Raw genomic sequence first — 20,654 nt, 5'->3', positions numbered from 1 at the left:
GGAAGACGTTTCTCATATCTATTGAGAATGCAATCACAGAAATTGATAGCAAGGATGCCAGTTTGAAGTCATGTTAAGGAGCTGTAACAATTCAGTTTTGAATTTGTTTAACTCTTCTGTCTCTATGTTGCTTCTTATATAAATAGTAGCTCATCCTGAATGAATCAAATCATGGTTGGACATTTTCTTAGAAGACAATAACTACCCTTCTTGCCTAGCTTAATACAATATTTAATCAAATCAAAGCTAAGCTAAAGAGTAGCAAGTCTTGAATCTTACCCACAATTGCACAGTTCATTGGACAGCAAGCACAGGAAAATCAACGGAACCGTATAGGACCTGGACTGGGCTGAACTATAGGAGGAATCTGGGTCATACATATCACCTCGTCAAAACGAGAACAGGCCATCCAGCTGACATTCAGACGGTGCCTGCAGCAGTTTGGAGCTTTACTGTGAACTGATGCAGAAGAGTGGATTCTAAAAAGGGAGAATTCAAGTCACTCCAGTGCAGGATACGTAGGACACTAAGAGTCAGGAAGACGGGGGCGAGTGTGGTTTGCCTAAACTGACTTAAGGGTGAGCCATTCATTTATAAAATTACTGTCATCTGGAAATGAACCCTGATAATATTATTAAATCACCATTAGAAACTCAGCAAATCAAACAGACAAAAGTGGAAAAGCTGATGATGCTGTTGGCCTGTGTAGCCAGACACCAGACTAATGAAAGTTAATTGGAGGATACAACACTAATAAGGTCTAACCTCCTATGAGTCAAACTGGATTTGAATAGAGCAAGCCGGTCAAGAGGAGACATTGTGACGGACAACACCGTAATTAGAATTTAAATAAGGATCAATTGTGCTGGCAGTGCAGTACTCACGGCTGGGAGTGCGCTGTCTCGTAGCGCTCGAAAGCGTGGCTCAGGTCGTGCTTGTTGTTCATGTAACACTGGGTGCACAGGTCATAGTCGAAGCACACCTTGCACTTCCATCGCATTCCCATGATGCCGTGCTTCTTGCAGCTGTCACAGATGATATTGGAGTGACGCACGCCTGCAGGGGAAGGGGAGGTTGTTGGAGAAAGGTGAGTGGGGCTATGAATTTAACATGGCTGAGGTTGCTATAGTGCAAGTGAAGCAGTGAAGGCATACGTCATGTCCGCACTACTTATCACAGCGGCTCATATCATGGGATGTGGAGGATCCAAGGCACAAACATGATGACAAAAATACCCCCACCCCCTCATCCCTTCTCTTCTTGCGCTCCATTAACTGAAGGGCAAGCTTCTGAGGCAGAACAATTTCGCTTTAAATGGAGCAAAATGGTAATGAGCCCTGCATTACTGTATGTGTCATTTGAGTCCAGTATAGAGCTTAATGGCTAATGTATAGAGATACGTACCAAGCCCAGTGTTTCCCACAGATCTGAAATCTACTTGGGGGGGGGGGAGGCTGAGATGCCTACTCAGAATGGGCTTTGTGTGCGAGTTAATGGATGATCGCTTGTGCTTGGAAATTCTGGATTAACTTTGCTTTCGGTAGAGTTTCAAACCCTATAGTCAAATTTCAAAGACAATGACGTCTGATAAGGTTAAGGCATGGTTCTCGGAGAGCTCATTTTAAGGTCCCAAATTCTCACTGGAAAATGTCTTTGTGATCAAGAGCATGCAAGCAGCTGCAAATTAATTGAAAATATAGGCTGCATAAATGTATTGGATATCAAACGTTGGAAAATGTTGGAAGGTTGGAAATGTGTTTTTCATGTAATATAACCAAATCTATTTTCAGGTTTTGAAACACACGCATCTTTAACATTTCAAATCTGAAAAAAAAATAACCCTAGCCTTCTAGCTTACCGATTTGAGCGTTGTCATAGAGCAGCAGGTCATAGGAGCCCTGGTAGCCAGTGCGGTAGTTGGTTCTTGTGCCGCTGTCCCACTGCACCACCACCGTCTTGTCTGGTGTAGTAGTGCTGCCCTGCCGCCCGATCTCCACTACAGCGCCCAGGTGGCCCTCGCCGTCATCCTGGTTACCCCATTTCCAGTCCAGACCACGCACCACGCGCATGCCCACCTCCATGCTGCCTCTGCTCGGGCCCGGCCTGGGGGCTGGGCGCAGCGGCCGGGGCCTGGCAGCGCTGTTGCTCCCGCTGTTGCTCCCGCTGTTGCTCCCGCTGCTGCTGCGCCTCCGCGGCTTCTGAGGGGCGGGGCTGGCCCGCGCCGACGATATTGTGGGCAGGGAGGGCACCAGGGGTGTATCCGGGAACAGGTCAGGGGTCACTGGAGGTAAGAAGAGATGCAAGTTTAATGAAAATGTGGAAACTGAAAGCAGGAAAGTCACAGATACTGCATTCACAAATAAAGTAGAGGAATGGGTTTCAAAGTTATGATAAGTGCTACGCGATATAAATAACTAATTTTGATTATTTTGACAGATATTGCAATTATGATATAGGAGGGATTGATTTGTATTCATCATTCTCATTGTAAAATATATATAACTTTGCAGCCCATCAATACTTCATTCAGAATACCATTCATCAAATATTATACTTTGTCGATTCGAATATTGCACTGTCCAAATTTAGTTTTAATGGAATAAATATTTCAAGGCATTAATCTGGCAATGGTACATTTTGGGTTATTTCCACAGCCTTTTAGACAAAGGAATCACGCCACCTGTGTCTGACTACAAGTCTGTGAGTGGCTGATGAGGGACTCAAAGCAACACGCCATATGTCTCATTAATTTCAGAGCTGTGTTCTCCCTTTGCTGGTGGATCATTCACTGAAGGCCTCGCTGTGTTTCATGGCACATTGCTGGAGAGCAGCTGGACGCCACTGCTCCAATAAAGCCCTGACCCCACACACACACACACACACACACACACACACACACACACACACACACACACACACACACACACACACACACACACACACACACACACACACACACACACACACACACACACACACACACACACACAGTAACTAAAGGTATCCACATGACATGTATCTACTAGTGTTTTTAATGAAGGCCACTAGGTGCTATAGAAACAAGAACTAATAGAGGAAGCGACATTTATGTGGTAGCTTGAGTCAGCGATAATATAGAAAGAAACTTTGCTGATGAGCATGACCATCAGCAGACATCCAATCACATCCATTAATCACACATGTGTCAGAAGTATATTTGTATACACTAGTGCAGTGTTCCATCTCCACCGTTACACTTCTAAACAAGACATTAAACAAGCATAAAGCAGTCTTTGTTGACACTGCAGTGCTATTTCTGTGCCTAATGATACAACTAAATCCTCTTTGTGAGCTTGCAGAAAAGTTAAACTGCAGCCTTGTAGAACTGAAGGACAGAACGTAACATTGTCAATATGTACCAAGAACATAACTAAAGCTTTTAGATTACGGCTCAAAGACAGCACTTTTTCTGCCTGTGTTAATGTGTTTTTGTGTTTTAGAAAAGAAGCAAGTTCACTGAAGAGATTTGACATGTGCACAGTAACACTAACCCTAACCCTAAAAAAGAAAGTGAAGCAAATATCCACATTTTTGTTTCACAAGCATTGACACCAATGTCCACTTTCTAGCAATAGCAGGGCAGGGCTATCAGTGTTGGAAGTTGATATAATTGATCTATAAATGATGGTTTGGACAGGAAACTTTTCAATAAGTAATCATTGTTTTAAAGACAATCCATATTTGTTTAAATATAGCCTTAATATCGACAAATACCCTGCATTTATGCTGTGATTTTCATCCGATAGGACTATTTAGCTTAAAGGCTGGTGGTTCAGGCATAGGGTTCAAACTTTCAATAATAGGATGGGCAGATGTCTGTAATGTGGAGGAGATTACACTTGCACGCTTATCAAGATTACAATGTCATTTGGGTATTAAAGGCATCTGCTTAAGCAGGAAAACATATGGGATGTAGGGGATCAAAAGGAAGGGAAGCTGGCTACTTATACTTCCATTTTCTGTCCAAGAATGACAGCTTAGTCTCTTTTATGCACGGAAATAATATCCTGGCCAATCATCCGACATTCCAGCATGCAAACTGAGGAGCTGTCACAGGCTTTCACGCAGCTCCTGCAGCATTCTGGGTGTGGATGGATGAAGAATAGCCAAGTTGGTTTATGAGTTATTCACAATACAATCTAAATGGATTTCTCTCTGACCTAAAAACAATACAAGATGGGAAGGGTATTTTGTTTAATAATTCCCACAACCTAAAAAGGCTCACTTAACATTTGCGGTAAAGTATGACCACAATGTAGCATCCTAGATTGAGGAACTGTTTTGCAGACAAAGAAAAAAAAACAGAACCTACCGCCTACATTAAAAACACACACCCACCATTAACCACATCACCATTACCGACACCACCAACTCCCACACTGTGGTTTCCAGAGAGGCCAAACACACCGATATCTAATCACTATCGAGTACACCAAGACCGGTACTGACAAGTAGATGCAACACAGGGGATTTAGGGGATGACTCTACCTACACAACAAGAATCAGGGACACTTAGTGTTACTGTAAGCTTTTTTCTTCCTCTCTACAACACCACGTACAAATGGACACCCCAGAAAAAAAGCTCTAGCTCCATTTGGCAAAAACATTAAGTAAAAAAAGACTCTTATCTTCCTAAATCTCATTGCACGTGAGTTCTGTTGACAGATGGTCACTGCTAGAGAATAAGAATGAATCCAAAAGTTGTATCCTAAACAGCAGAGAGCGATTACTACATACCAATAAAGCTCTTGCCTCTAAAATGTGGGGCCGCCAATGTATAAAGTAATGCACACTTAAATCGCAACTCAGCAGTTCTATAGGGAAGAACATGATTTGGTAAAAAATAGCTACTTGTGATTATTTTTGAGTGATATGGCAATTGAGATATGATTTGTAATGTAAGAGAGAATGACCATTTCAGAAAGATATTCAAAGATGATAATTGAAAAATATACTAACATGATCATGGTGTGTTTTTTACAAAAGGGTCTGTACCCAAACAAGGATTTTAAGTAGGATTCTGTAGAATACCGTTTGTAGGCCGGGACTTCTTTGCAGCACCACGTTACATCAGCCATATAGTTCCCATATTTGGTAAATCGCCTACGGAAATTTCGTTATTGTCCTAGTTGGTATATCCATTTTGATAACATTCAAATGAATTGTGTAGCCCTAGTAGAAAGCTTTCAATGTGATTGTTCTTTATGTTTTAGAAGTACATTTGTGGGAACAAAAACACACACTTGTGGTCTGAACATTGTGGACTCTAGCTTCAATCTTATGTGTTTACTTGTGCATTTCCATATCTAATATGAAATTGTTATCTGCAGTAACAAGAAAAGGCTTACAGTTCAGACTTGTATCATCAAATTTGACCCCTAATAACAACAAAAGCAATTTCACCCGAATAAGTACTAAGCGTAACCTGGACTCAGTCGAGCTGGACTAGAAATCAGATGATGGAAATCGTAAAGATGGGACAAATCACAGTTTTACAGATTTTGATCACTGAGGGCTGAGACAGCAGTATTACTGCTCTCTGCCTGCAATAACAGATGGGCTGACTTCTATCATACACACTGCTGAGGGCCAATCTGGGAGGGCAACATCAACCTCCTTTACACAAACAACCAGACAGGCGTTTGGCCACAGCACAGATAGACACACACCGTAAACAAATGATCAAAGACTGCTCCAGAATATTATGCAATTTCCATGAAGTAGAAGTATTTTTCTGCTGTAAACTGCAATCAATATGGTTTTAGAGATCCATATACTGTTGGCGATTATATTGCAAAACACTTTATATTTTAGGTTAAAAAAATGTTTTTTAAATCAAATTATAGTCAAAAAATGTTATTGTTCTTGTAATTTCCATATAAAAAATAAAAAAAGTCACTGTTCATAATGAATTGTACCATTTTGTACCAACTGGAAAGGGTCAATCAAACTGCATACTTTATACACTACAAAAACATGGGATTTAGTACGTTTTCCAATGTGCACATTAAAAAAACAATGAATCTGTGATGAAATTGTGCATCACAGACTGTTTGGTTGGTCGTGATTAAACAACATGTTTAAGAGTCAATATCAGCGCACGTGTCACTGCTTCAGGTTAAGTAAGGTAGTCTTACATAGGGCACATGGGCATAGGCTATTTACCAAGGCTGCTGGTTTTACTACGCAGATAAAATATCTCATAATTGTTTACGCAGCATGGCAGGCAGACCAGGATCTGCACACTGATAAAAAACAATGAGACTCATTTTCAAGCAGCAGAACCTTGCCTTGTGTCCTGTGACACGTGGTGTGACTGGATTATATCCTCTCTCTAAAGTCTAATAAGAAGAGGCTGTTTGACTGTGCATATTTCTACATATTACTTCCACTGGACCTAAACGCTAAGCAAAGTTCAATCCTGGCAAAGGCTCTCGGGCTTTACCCTTAATATCAGAAATGAGAAACAGCCTGCTGGAACTGGTTCGTGTCAGAAACATCTGGTGGCTTTCTGGAAAATCAATAAGGACCCCAAGTAAATAACACATTTACAAAGATGTCTTCAGAGGGGGCAACAGGCCTAAAATTAGACTTTTTCCATTTCAGGCTTCTGCTTGTCTTAGCTTCTTTTTCTCAAATCCTAGTCCCTGTGTACCGTGGAAAATATCTCATAATGATCGCATCTAAGAAACTTCAACATCTTCACATGTTTGTCTTCAGCCTTGTCCTCAAGCATTCTTACAAGCTTAATGGCAACGGATTTGAAAGCAACTTGATACCAGCAGAAATCTTCCTATCAGCAAGCTTTATCCCCTGAGCCTTCAACAAAAACTCAAACCACAGCAAACCCACGATACTCTAAAAGCACTTGCTGTACGACCATATCAGATTATTGTGGGATAGCATACTCACGCCCAATGATCTTAAGTCCACTTTTGAACATGTTAAAAGCTGTAGGATTCCAGTTCTCTGTGGAATGGCAAGCTTTGCAATGCTGCTATCCCGGGTCAACCAGCAGGACCATCTGAAGTCCTGAGCACTATGCAGCAGTCATCCTACTGACAGGGGGGAGTGAACCCTTCCTGGCTCAGTATTTGGTTTGCTGTGAACTTTGCTCTTTGTTTTGGAACATGTAGTTCTATTCTCCTGAGCTTGGTTGATTTTTTTTGTGTCTGACAGATGTTGCTCAAGGTCTGCCTGGTGCCTTATCTTAAAAAAGGAATTAAATAAACATAATGGCTGGAAAAGGTATTTAAAGTGCTTATCTTACAAAGGACTGTGTTTCTGGTAATTACATCACTTTGTATAGTAATGGGGCATTATCATATAATCGGTAGTGGGAGGAAGCTTTACATCTCTTTGGTTTGCTAGGCTCATTTCTTGTAAAAAAAAAAGAGCTTATTTAACAGTTGTAAATCAGTCCTGTGTTACATGTCAAGTCGTACATTATTTCAGAAGTCATTATTGAGTGAAATACTTTATCGCAAAAACGCGATAGTTCCAATGTTTTGAAGAGTGATATTTGAGATACTTTGTGAGAGTATATTTCTACAGTAGATGGTGGTTGGGACACGGAAGCCAACAGGAAAACAGCACTAAAGCTATTCAATGTATTGCTGTGGACAAGGGCAACAGCAAAACATATTTATTTTAGGGGCCCGGCACACCTACAATTGATATCTATTTGAGTGTATGCGATAGTTCAATATTTCCTCTGCTTTAACCCGAAGTCTTTATTTATGCCCTCACCCAAGCCACCAGACTCCATTGATAAAACAGTGATCTTACCAAGCGGAACACAAGAGTAGATGGTCTACCACTACCAGTAAACTAACATAGTCAAGCAGTACTGTCTTTGTCAATGGTGTCTGGTGCTTTGAAAATATCATATACTGTATAGCAGGTTCAGTTTAGTCAGAAACAGACTGCAAGTTAAAGCTGGGAAAAAATACAAAATATAATACATTTAAAGATATATTGGGTTTTTTAGGATTCAACAATATGTTTTGCTGCTGGCCACATCCACCACTTATTTTCCTGGCTGTTATCCCTATTTATTTCTCAAAAATGAGGGCATACTTTCCCTTAGAGCTCTCTATCCTATTTTGTTTTAATTAACCAGACTCAAACATATCAATCAGTCTCATCTACTCTGCTCCTGGATAGGATCATTTCATTCAGTGCCTGAAGATGATCGTCAATCAAGTAATCTGAGCGACGCAATCACCCACCTTAATTGAATCTTACACTACCATGATAACATCCTTTTGATATTGATTCTCACAGCACTGTGGGCATTGTCTGCATCAAGCACCTTATGCTGTGATAGCTACTCAAATAAGCCTGGGGAAATATATATGCTGTATTTGGGCTACCTCCAATAAATAATCTACATGTTAAACCCAAAACTATTGCACAACACTCAGATCACCTTACGCAAAGGTCACAATATGTTTTGCTTTTTCGATCGTCACCAGTCTGTTACACAAACAGGGATAGCGTCGGCAGCTAGATGTATGCCTGCATGCTTAGCACGTCACTAGCTTTACTACAGATTGCAATGACATGTGGCACAATTGTAGTAGCATGGTCACGAACGTATGGCTGCCTACCGACCGTGTTGTGTTTGCACATGATCCTATTACCCTTCTGAGACAGTGGAATCAGCTAATTTGAAAACGCTATTGGAAGCAGCCATATTTAATTTAAGATGAAGGACATGGCTTATCTTCATAAGATTCCCAACTGACATAAAAAAGAATATGCTGCTCTATATGCTAAAATAAGAACAGCACCCTTACATGGATTCCACTGTCTAACAAGAAATACGTGCTAGGATTACCAAAATAGTAAAGACGGAAACTGCATCTCCTGATAAATAAAGCATGTCCTGTTTAGCTGGTTTACCTGTTGGTATATTGATGTGCAGAATGGTGAATAGAGAGGCCGACAACAATAGGCAAGGAGAGGAAGCAGCTCCAACCTCCTGCTACCAGCGGTTCAACCAGCTTCCAGTGAGATAAAAAAAACGCCTCCTCAGGGCTGAAGCGCTGTTCTGATGCTGCACTCCCTGAATGAACCTGCCGACGAGGATGAGGAGGAGTGGATACAGGGGGTGGAGGAGGAGGAGGGCAGCCAGGCCGGTATTCCAGAGATGTGATATACAGCCGCTCTACAGAAACAGCGTCCTACAGGCTGACTGTAACGGATCAGAACTGGAGGAGGGAGAGGAGAGAGCCCTGATGCTGGAGGATGCAGCCAGCATTGAGTCCTTTGTGGGTCGTGTCAGCAAGGATTACCAGGGTGAAGGAGGCAGAGAGAAGCGGAGAGGGAAGAGGATGGCCGGGGAGAGCGGCTGCCCGACAAGCGCCGCATTCAAGTCGACGTTCCCCTTCCTCTCACATGAAAACAGGCCAGTGGGCTGTGCTCCGCATTAGACTCCTCTGACGCTACATCCCATCACCAAGGACACCAAGTGTCAGTAACACGCATGTTAAGCAGACACACTGTGTTTACTGATCAATATGTACAAAAACATGCGCATCAAGCTCCACATAAGGATGTACAGCCCTCTCTGCTGCCAATGAGCAGACAAGCAGAGGACAGAGGGAAGGGGGGGAGGGGCAATATGTTTTTCGGGGGAGGGTCTGGATGTTGCATTTTTTTTTTTTTGGGTGTGTGTGCACGGGAGGGGGGGTTCAGGGAAAAAGGAAAGGGGTGGGGCTGGAGGAGGTTTTTGATGAATGGGAACCTGCCATGATCCTCCTTTTTAGCAGCAAACTGGCAATACCAGAGTCTCCTGCAGGCTCACACAGGTAGGAGGAAAAAGGGAGTGTGTGTGTGTGTGTGTGTGTGTGTGTGTGTGTGTGTGTGTGTGTGTGTGTGTGTGTGTGTGTGTGTGTCCAAATGCTTTAATATCCTTAAACAATGCTCTAATGCTTCTAATTTAATGTGTCCACAGCTGTGGGAGACCCCACCAATATGGAAGCCAAAAAAAGCGTCTGGCTGGCACACATGGATGTACAGCTGGTGGAGCCAGGACATGAGCGGTAGCAAATGAATAAACGTGGGGGGGGGGCTTAGGGAAGTGTTTGAGACACGGGTTTATAATGAAAATTAAGTTTATTACACCACCATCGCCGTGTTGAAAACAAAGCTGCTGCTGTCTGCGTGATGGACTTTTTAGCCTACATCATACAAAGGAGGGCATTCATTCATAGAACACCTCTTCAAATAAATAGTGACATACAGTCATCTGACCGAAAAATATGGCAAAATCCTTGTGAATTCACACAACACTCAACATGTCACCCTCTACCCCACGACATCAATCTAATCCGAACTCCTGCTTCAAATGTAGGTGTTGCTACTGGAACCATTCCTCTATCAAACTGCTGCTACAGGCACCGAATATTCTCACAGAGATCAATGACGTTAACTCAGTCTATATTAAACCGGATGACTCTGAAGTGCTGACTCTCATGGCAGCACAACACGTTGCAACTCAAACTGTAATCTTTGTAACTATTACAGGACTGGCATGTGGCCCGAGGGGGTTAGTCTGAATCCTCAGTCCAGCTGGGAAGATCTTGGTAGGGAAACTAGGGCTGTTTATTGGCCATATGATACGCATCATGATACAGGGGTTAGCATTGGAATATTTGGATATTGTAAGCAAGGCGATATATTTAGATTTCTTACATCTTATTTTAGGAAGACTGAAATTGTATAACGAAAACAATCATAGAATCTCATTTCAAACAGAGGGATCTGCTTTTGCATTTATCGCAGTCCCTCTAACATCCAACATCATAGCACGACTGTTAGTGTAAGCTGGGCCTTTTATAAACATTTTAATCAATGGTTATTGTTTGACCTTTGTTAGTTTAAAATCACCAAAGTCACACATAAACTCAAACAAACTAACCAATGAAGGCAGTGATAAAGCAGCAACTCTTGGGCGCTGCAAGTCTGGTGGCTTTGGCTAAAGCTGCATATAAGGGCTTTTGTCCCCTTTCCATAGTGTGCAGGTCTATGTCTGGTCTCAAAGTAACACACTGAAACATTTCTAGATTTGGAGTTTATTTGGTTGGCCTTTGAATGTGGCTAAAATGTTGCTGCCCCAAGTCGGTGCCCTTACTGTCTTCCTCTCCAAACTAGAAGCAAGCAGAACTTCTTTTGACTGTGGGACCTGGTTATAAACTCACTATGGATAACTACCTCATACTACCCCACTTCAAAACATCCAAGCCATCCCTTTAAGATAACATTTTGAAATGCCTCAAATACCTTAGCTTAACAACTAAATATTGGCCATCAGTGTCATCCAGTAGAGATAACATGGATATGAAGGGTTTTTTCTGATACATAATCATAAAATGTAATCAATATCACTGGTTGTTTTCTTAGACTTTAAACTTGAGTCGAAAAAGTGCCTCAGGTTGCTTTTCCACTCCAAGAGAAATGACTGGAAAGTTGACTAGTACAAAATGATCACAGCCATTGGCTATTAGGCAAAAATGCTGCGTCCTGCTTCATCAGTCAACAACATTGGTTTTGGCTTGCGGCTATGCATGTTGGTTACATTAAAAACCATCAATTCACTGTGGTGACAGGCAGCCGCTGTCAAGCTCCACGTTGGAATATCATGCCAACCTGTCAGCCAGGAATGCTTTTTTTTCCCTTTAAATTATAGTCAGGTCATTTTCTTCATAAACACACTACATGTTTAAAGAACGAGCTGGAAACACAGTTAACATTCTGAGACTAACCAAAAGCTGCTATACACCAAAAGATGGATTCTTTACTATTTGCTTTTGTGCTGCTTAAACAACCACAATGTCCCTTCTGGGGATCAGTAAAAGCTTAAATTATCTTATCACCTAGTTTTTAGTTATGGTGTCCATTAATTCTATTTGAATACATCTTTTAAAATATGCCCTATCCATAGAGTATGGAGGATTGTGTAAAAGTTATTTTCCTTGCAGCCTTAAACTGCTAAAAAGAAACATGTGTGGAGACAAATGCGTACCAAGTATTTATGGGAAACCACTAAAATACAAACAGATCAAAACAGGCCCCACACTACTAAAGGCTGTTTTTACACAGTGTACCTTCAAATTACCGACACAGAGATAAACACAGACTTAACCCTTCACCAAAAGTTATCCCAAGTGTTTAAAACTCTTACCTTGAGACTTCCCCCACAATATTTTCCCCATTTCTTCTCAATTGCAATCAGCTGTTCCCCTCTGCTTCTCTAAAACACAAGTCATGTCTGTGTTGTAAGCCAGGGAGCATTTCACGCTTAATTATTGTGATTAAGATTTGAGGAGCCCACAGCCAAGTGTGGACAACAAGACAAAGAAACAGCAGATGACTGAAATTTTGTTACCAAGTAGGTGTGGCTGAGAGCAATCCTGACTATGTCCAGTTGTAGTTCCAGAGTGTGTGTGTGTGTGTGTGTGTGTGTGTGTGTGTGTGTGTGTGTGTGTGTGTGTGTGTGTGTGTGTGTGTGTGTGTCAGCTGCTGCTGAGCTCTGCTTCATCACTACCAAATGACCAGAAAGATGACAGGTGTACAGGGTTAGGGGTTGTGTAACAGCGACAGCCCTCCAGCATAGTGTCATAGTCCTTTCATTTCAGCTAAGCAGGTTGCCGGTAGACACAGGAAACAACTGCAGGCAACTGTTCCTCACAGTCTAACCTTTTTCCTATCATTTTTAAATGGGTTTTATTGTGCTCCGTATAATGGTTGACTTTTTTAGCATACAGGTGACAATAACAGTTCCTACCATCCAACAAATATAAAGTACAGACCTGTTGTGGATAGTACATTTACTTTAGTACTGTACTCAAGTACAATCTTAAGGTATTTGCACTTCACCTGAGTATTTTCAATTAATCTTATTTTTACTCCACTACATTTTGGAAGCCAAAATTGTACTTTTTATCCAACTACATTTATTTGACAGCATTAACATCTGTGTCATCGTGGGTTAAGTTTTTTTGGTTACTTTTCAGATTACAAGCTAATAAATCATATAAATCCATGATTAAATAAATATTGACATAATAATAGGTTATGATGTTCAGAAGAATAAAATGTTATTTAAATTAGCTCAACATGTAACAGCTGTGATAAAAACACTAACACATCATAATCCAGTCATTTAATACAATTCTGAAACGGACCATTACGCATAAAATGTAGCGAATTGGTACACGAAACTCAGGTTTATTCAAACGTAAAACCACCTCAAATGTCAGTTTCTTAAAATTAGGACACGTTTCATCTCCAGTGAAAGTGAAACCCAGCTGGGGGGGTCACATGTAAATGCATCATAAGCCACAAATATGCTATAACATAAAACAATACTCTAGTTATTAATATTTTTGATTAAATAGAGAATGGAATGTTGCAAGGCTGTATACTACGGGAGGACGGTGGGATTATTGCGTACTACTAGCTTGTCTAACATTGACGCTAGCTAGCTAACCCATGTTTGGCCATCCTTTATTGGTATAAAAACAACTTATATTACGTTGAGGCTACTTACCGGGCCTTTGTCAGGAGTGTTCACTTTGAGGTGAAATACATGTCCATGTCGCTGTCCGCCACCGACCCTGACATGGCTTGTTTTAGGACAAATAAGTATTTTACGGTACTAAATTGAAAGGTTTTGCAGTGCACACTGCACAGCCATGACAACACGCCCATGCATTGCGTCACTACTAATGCTGCCTTCATGTACTCCTCGTAATAAACACAGTTCTGAGTTCAAGTTTGATTTTAAGTAACAGAATAAAATCTCAGGTAGACAAGCATGTTTTGCTACAATACTGTTATAGCGGTAATTGGATGTACGGTATCTTGTTGCATATGCATTTTCAGTGTGATAATGAAACGAAATAAGAGCATAAGAAAAACTATTTATAAACATTTGTACAAAACAGTCCATCAAATAGCTATGTTACTGTTCTGAATTCTCCTTGAATAGACATAGTGGAACAATGACCCTAATGATGGCTCCGTTCTATTCCAAGTATCCCAGTGAGCGTGAGAATGAGCCAGCATTAACACAACCTGAATCCTGAAATGAAAGCAGCTAAATGGAATGCAGCCTATCATTAATTTAATGATCTACACCTGTGCTCTCCTACTGTGAAAGAGTGAAAGAAGGCATGGTTTTATTATTAATTTGTAATGGTATTTTCTAAAGCACAGACAAAGGCGGATGTCAAAAGTGTTTATCAGAATTGTAATTAACTATTAACAATCTGTACAACATGGGAGTGGCTATTTCTAATTTTCAATTAATTCAGCGACTTAGGGTTGGGGGTGGAAACCTATGCACCCACAATTATTAAAATGAAGCTTTTCTATTAAACATTATTAAAGTATTAATTAACGTTTACAAGAAGCAGTGAAGGAATAAAGGACAATGAATAGGACACAATCTATAGATGTATACAGCTCCTCAGTATTATTGCTCTAGTTTTCTAATAACTTCTGAGATAACACAAAATGACACTAACATTAGAATAGAGTATTTTAAAAAAAATGGTCCAACGTAAAGAGAAGTTTTCAGTTGTGGTATATTTATAAAGGTTTTCAAACATTAAAAACACATTTATATAATTACTTAAATGTATTTATTATTAAAACAAGTTAATTTTACTAATAATTGAACATGTTAACCTATATCTTGATGCAATGTTCAGACCAATACTGCCCCCTGCTGACGAATGCCATGCTGCACAGATCTAGAGGGTTTATTTTAAAGACTGTAACTTTGATTGAAATATATATATACATATATATTTATATATATATATCATGTTGCTTTATGGGCTACTTGACCTATATTGGCTCAATTCAATGACTCAGTCGTATTTGTAACAAATAAAACAAATATACAATGGCGTACAACTTGAGAGAATGAAATACACAGGAACAGGTCACAGAGGTTTTAACAAAACTAAAGTAGATTAAATGTTGTGTCTTCTACAAGGAAGTGTCATTATAAGTGGTAACTTGTGGACAAAGAACATATTGTAGAGCTTTGTCATTGAAGTATGTATGCTGCTTGTATCCCTCCATCTACACACAGGAAATGTCTTTGTGAAGGAATATAAAGGTTGCAATGAGGCAGTAAAACAATGGCCTATATTTTTTGGTTGAACAAAAATAACTTCTATTCCACTGTGCTATTTATAACCCATTTGGATGGAGATCAAAGTGCTGCTTTATCCCAATTTAGAATGTAGTGACTGTGGAAATCAGAAGTGATTTGAAAGCGTTTAATTCATTTGTCATTAAACATCAGTTCGCATGTTATATTGTATATCAAATTCATTTTGGCTGAAAGAAATGTGCGAGTGAGCTTTATTATAATCCAATCAAAGAAAAATGACAATGAGCAATTGAACAGCTTGGACCGTGCAGAGTAGTGTATTTCATTTGATTCATTCATGTTTTTTAGGCACCAGCAACAAAATATGGCAACTGCAAGTTTATTGTCTGGCTGTTGACGATAAAAATGTTTCCTAGCTCTAAAAAAAATGACAATGACTGTTACCAACACATTACAGCAGGCTTAATACTGAACAAAAACAACAGCTGATTATGCCTTCAGTGTCAAAGATGTGAACCTAAACTAAAACTGTTCAACATATAAATGTCAATAAATTAACGCAAGTGAAAGCCCTCAGATAGCTCTGTACAAATACAAAGGTACATGAACTAGTCTGTATTAAAATGACAAAATGTGAAGATATCAAATCTAGTTCAATCACAGTGAGGGCAGGCTGCCGGGAGGGGCCAGAATGATCCCGAACACGTAGAAAATTCCCATGAGGAGGTTGAGCTTGGCCGTCTTCTGGGGAATCTTGGCGTAGCATCGGCTGCGGAAATGCTTCTCCAGGGGGAAGGCCATGGGCAGCGTGAGCAGCGGCAGCGCCATGCTGATGGTGTACCGGGTGGCCAGGAGGCAGAAGAGCACGTAGGGGACGAAGAGCAGTATGTTGTAGAGGACGTAGGACAGCGTGGGGCCGATGAGGATGGCCAGCGTGACGATGCCCGCCTGCTTGTCAGAGTCCATGTCTCTGGTGTTATTGCTGTGCAGGATGGCTTCCGTGTTTAGGGCAAGAGGGATGGCGTACACCAGCGGCAGCACCGACAGGTAGCCCACCTGCACCGCGTGCGAAAACATGACCGCCAGCGGGCCGAAGGTGATGAGGATCACCACGTCTCCCAGGGCCACGTACTTGAGGCCAATGCCTGCAGAAGACAAGTAAACAGAAGACACATTTAACCTTTTTATTTGTGTTTGTTAACAAGGAGGCACCAAAACCTGGATGTAGAGGCGTAGTGTTTATTTTCACTTCCTCATTTATACTTTGAAGTTCCATAAGTACAAATCCAGGCATTCAATAGTCATTTATGGTACAAATTAGCCTCAAAAACAACTACACTAATACTAAAAAAATAAAAAAATCTATCTTGATAAGTCCCTTAATTAGTGGTGGAATGTAACCAAGTACATATTCTGTAAGTCAAAGTGTGTGTTAATTATGATATGAGTGTTTCCATTTCATACCACTTTATGCGTCTACTCCACTACGTCTATTGTGGAAATATTGATTATTGATACAAATATGTTTTTTTTTTTAATACATTTATATGTATTATTAGAGATTAAACTACACAGCAAGTATTACATTGTATTAACAGTTAGTAGGCGCAACATTTACATGATGAATAATGATATTCTTTCTGAAAGAGTTTGAATGCAGGACTTGTATTTATAACATTGTATTTCTACACTTTGGTATTACTATTTTAACTTTAGTAAAAGATCAGAGTACTTTATTCACCACTGCCCATAATGCTTTAAATATGGTCTTTTAATTCTTCCTGCTAAACTACTTCTTTTAAAAACTCCACAACCCCAGGATGAAATGCAGGGTTAGATCATATTTGTAGATCTAAAAAGCCCAAGCTGAAAATAACCCTAGTGACATAATTATTGTTACAAAGTACCATAGAATAAAACCATGTTGTTTTCACAGGTTGAGTAGACAGGTCAAACTGAACGTTATTTGCATCAGTGCAATACAGTTCCCCTAGGACTTTTTAAATAAACCAAAATAAATGTTGCCCTGGATTGCATCGGATCATTTGAAAATGATGCATTATGTTTTGCTAAATAAAATTCTTCACACCATTCATAGGGACTCGAATTGCACTTCACTTTACGAAGAAATGTAACACATAAGGGACAAAAATACACCGACTGCCTAAAAAAGGCGTAAAACAACCGACCCTTTGGTCCCATCACATGACAGTGACCACTTCCATGGCTCCAGTCCATACACAAGGTTTTTACAAATCAGCCTGGTGCCACCAACATCGTTTTGAAATGCCACTTATAGGTTCTCTGAAATAGTCCCAAGATATTCATGGCAATATTTTACTCACCTCCAGTGTATAAAAAAGAGCTGGACAATCCCCCGAAGTAAATAAGGGCTAAGTGTTCCAGTCTGAGTGTTGACAGGAAATAGAGCAGAGTGGCACACAAGCAGCCCAAAGAGTACAACAACGCTCCGAACATGACAACATCCTGCGGTGCCAAGATCTCGTCCACCAGAGTCCTATCATCACTCTTCTTGTGGTCAATCCCTTTGGAGAAGTCATAGTAGGTGTTCACGAGGTTCCCCGCCCCGTGGACCACGAGGACGGTCACCGCGCACACCATGAGGATGACCAAGTCCACGGAGCCCTCCAGCTTGTACGCCAAGGCGCCGCCGAGGGCCACCGGTGTGAGCGAGGCGCTGAAGCTCCACGGCCTCAGGGCCAGCACGTAGGCTGCACACTTGAGCCTCACATCGGAAGCAACGCGGGACATCCTGGACTTGTGGTCAGAGCCCAGAGGATGGCTGAAGTCACTCAGACCGGTCTGCCATTGTTGGCCATTTTGACCATTCGATCCAGCCAGCACATATGTCTCTGCCCTGCTTTGTTTCAGCTCTTTGGCCATTCCTCTGCAAGGAGTCTACAGTAGCAGCAACGTCTCCGGTCTTCCTGAAACAGCAAATCATTGACAAAATTACAAAACAGTTGATGGTGCAAAACCCACCACAGCCTTGACAAATATTGCACTAGAAGAATGTCATACAGAAAGGTGTCATTTCAGAATGAATACAGATTAGGGATGTTAAGATTCACCGATTCGCATCGGTGCACCGGCATAAAGGTTCAAGATGCGAGTGCACCGGTTGAAAGAGGGCACATCGGCTACAGTTTGGGTTTAACTCGCGAAGCATCTATTGTAGCGTCTTTGCATCGGTAAAAAAATGATTCATTTATATAATATCCCCTCATCCACTTTTGTCAGCACTCAGCAGAGACGATCTTTGCTTCGCCACTAGGGAGGCTGAGAGCCGCGTCTCAGTTATCAACAAACCTGGAAGTCGAGGAGAAAGAGAAACACAGCACACCGAAAAATACCTACAAATCAAACATTTGGCAACACTTCTGAAAAGAGAAACCTGAAAGTTAGAGTTAATTATATAGTTATAGTTATATAGTTAACTATTATAGTTAGTTATGAGTTAAATCACTCAGTGAGGTGTTCTGTCAGAGAGAGTGGTGTTTAGTTTACAGCAGCCTGTGACTGCCAATAATAGTTTAAATGTCTTCCTTACTGTAAGCAGTTATGATAGAGCTGTTTGTGAAAGGTTATTTGTATTCTTCATTGTTCATATAGAAACCACTGCTTTCTGCTCACTGGTGAGTTAGCCTATGGATGAGTGTTAAGCACATCAGGCTGGCAGCTGTATGGGCATTGCACTATGGTAGTTGTCATTTGCACATTGTTAATCCAGGGCAATGCATCCTTAAATTGTTTAACTGTGAGGTGTTATAAAATGGTACTGTACTCTGGAGACAGAGAACACTATTACAAAGGACATTTGAAAAGGCCTGTTTGTGAAAGGTCCAAGTGTTTGTTTTTTTTTAAGGTAAAAAAGAAACAGCATAATGGGATGCGCAGCACTTTTTTGTTAATTTATTATTTGCTGCATATAAGGAATTTTAAAAAATCCTCTGTCGTACCATATTGAATTGTATCATTATTTTGCATTGTGTTGAATCGCATCGTATCGAATGTTGAATCAAATCGTATCGAACTGTATCGCAACAGGGGTGAATCGTATGCATCGCCCAGTGCTTCAAATGTATCGTATCGTTGGCAACGTATCGAGATGCGCATCGTATCGGCCTCAGTGATGGAGATGCAAATCCCTAATACAGATGCATTGAGGAGTTTGACGTTTGTTAAATAAGGATAGGGTTACATTAAGTGTATACATCTTTTTACTACACTAACGTTGGGATAAAAGTATTGTTTTGGTCATGATACAAAAATGCAGGTATCATATCCTCATTCATAGATATTATAAACCCAGGAAAAATGTCAATATTCACCACTGTAAGGAAAAAACAACAAGGATCCTGTCAGTAATATAATGAGAAACTGTCTCGAAATAACAAATAATCAATGCCATTAGACATTAACAATTCAGTATCAATGCAATGAAGAATAATATTAATAGAAAATGAATGCAGAATCCGCTTTATATTTAACAATATTTTCTTTAAATTGTTTGATTTGATGTTGATTTACATAATCAGGCAACGTAAGACTTCTCCAGCACTTGCAGACGCCCTGTCACCTACTGTATGTTCAAAAGAAATACAAAGTAAATACAATATATAAGACTGAGTTTTAATTGCGTGTCAGATGTTGCTCCAGCAGGCCTGTGAAGTCTACCGCAGGTATACTCGGTAGAAAGGGACAGACTGGTAAACTTGCAGCAATGTAAAACACTGACTAACGTTACAGTAACGGTTCTGCTACTTAAGTGGCTGTTTTCAATGCAGGACAAACTGTGACTGTCTGTTTAGCTTGCCAATAAATACACGTGGCATTTTGTTAAAAAAACACCTAGAATCAAATCCTAAAGAAACTGCTATCCAGGGAAACCAACACCCTTGCCAACTGGATAAGGGCACCGTGCCGGGGAGGGTCAACCACCTCCGCCTGAATAGCTGCAAGGATTAGGGGATTAAAGCTAACGGTTAGCCGCTGAGCTAGCAGAGAGGAAATGTCTGACTCTTACCGGTTATGTCTTCAACTTCCGACACAAACTGGGTCTCTCTCCACTTAAAAACATATTTCTGAGCCCGGTGAACGAGAGGCAGTTACATATCTGACATATCAACTTCGAGGGGACTTGACTGGTTGGCAACTGTAAACCCTTCTGCGCCTGACCATGGTGACGACGGGCGCCATTTCCTCCGACACAAGTGCAACTCCGTATATCCGCCGAAGAAACCGTTTCTCGTATAGTGGTTCCGACTTGCTTATTGTTCCTACAAACAATTTGGCAAGACACAATAAATAGTTCAATAAAAAATAATCACAAATTTGACCCATTTTATGACATAGTTTACCCCAAATAAAGCTATTTCCTTGCACTATTTTGTCTTTTATTTATAATGCCAACAACTAAGCTGTAGCTATTGTGTATAAAACAATACTACTACTACTA

At 40.6% G+C, this 20,654-nt stretch overlaps 2 protein-coding genes across 4 annotated transcripts; both read right to left on the bottom strand.

The window, feature by feature from the left end:
- Nucleotides 1–285: 285 nt before the first annotated feature.
- Nucleotides 286–12,474, bottom strand: mib2 (MIB E3 ubiquitin protein ligase 2). Of its 2 annotated transcripts, XM_010770331.1 has the most exons (5): nt 12,434–12,474; nt 12,230–12,298; nt 1,859–2,281; nt 885–1,056; nt 286–479 (listed from the first exon to the last, which is right to left on the bottom strand). In XM_010770331.1, the coding sequence occupies exons 2-5, from the start codon at nt 12,258–12,260 to the stop codon at nt 320–322; spliced, it is 786 nt and encodes a 261-aa protein (XP_010768633.1). In that variant the 5' UTR covers nt 12,261–12,298; nt 12,434–12,474; the 3' UTR covers nt 286–319. The 2 variants fall into 2 exon arrangements, with proteins under 2 accessions (XP_010768633.1, XP_010768632.1); XM_010770330.1 differs by lacking the exons at nt 12,230–12,298; nt 12,434–12,474 and adding an exon at nt 6,952–7,048.
- Nucleotides 12,475–15,409: 2,935 nt separating this feature from the next.
- Nucleotides 15,410–20,414, bottom strand: ubiad1 (UbiA prenyltransferase domain containing 1). 2 transcript variants are annotated; one of them, XM_010770328.1, is made up of 3 exons: nt 20,223–20,414; nt 17,521–18,123; nt 15,410–16,320 (listed from the first exon to the last, which is right to left on the bottom strand). In XM_010770328.1, the coding sequence occupies exons 2-3, from the start codon at nt 18,077–18,079 to the stop codon at nt 15,833–15,835; spliced, it is 1,047 nt and encodes a 348-aa protein (XP_010768630.1). In that variant the 5' UTR covers nt 18,080–18,123; nt 20,223–20,414; the 3' UTR covers nt 15,410–15,832. The 2 variants fall into 2 exon arrangements, with proteins under 2 accessions (XP_010768630.1, XP_010768631.1); XM_010770329.1 differs by having other exon boundaries at nt 17,521–18,119.
- Between the last annotated feature and the right edge of the window lie 240 nt (nt 20,415–20,654).

The sequence above is a fragment of the Notothenia coriiceps genome, unplaced genomic scaffold (genome assembly GCF_000735185.1).
Source record: "Notothenia coriiceps isolate Sejong01 unplaced genomic scaffold, NC01 NC01_scaffold00008750, whole genome shotgun sequence".
Taxonomy (NCBI): domain Eukaryota; kingdom Metazoa; phylum Chordata; class Actinopteri; order Perciformes; family Nototheniidae; genus Notothenia; species Notothenia coriiceps.
The sequence above is the reverse complement of the archived record's forward strand: the minus strand, read 5'-3'. Positions and strand labels throughout refer to the sequence as shown.

What these genes read in the sequence shown, in the direction of transcription:
- mib2 (XM_010770331.1), bottom strand. Translation starts at nt 12,260, where the DNA reads ATGGGGAAAATATTGTGGGGGAAGTCTCAAG. An exon ending in ATTGTGGGGGAAGTCTCAAG is followed by an intron (nt 2,282 to 12,229) that starts GTAAGAGTTTTA and finishes TCTTACCTCCAG; the next exon opens with TGACCCCTGACCTGTTCCCG. An exon ending in GAGACAGCGCACTCCCAGCC is followed by an intron (nt 480 to 884) that starts GTGAGTACTGCA and finishes CTCCCTTTTTAG; the next exon opens with AATCCACTCTTCTGCATCAG.
- ubiad1 (XM_010770328.1), bottom strand. Translation starts at nt 18,079, where the DNA reads ATGGCCAAAGAGCTGAAACAAAGCAGGGCAGAGACATATGTGCTGGCT. An exon ending in CTCTTTTTTATACACTGGAG is followed by an intron (nt 16,321 to 17,520) that starts GTGAGTAAAATA and finishes TGTCTTCTGCAG; the next exon opens with GCATTGGCCTCAAGTACGTG.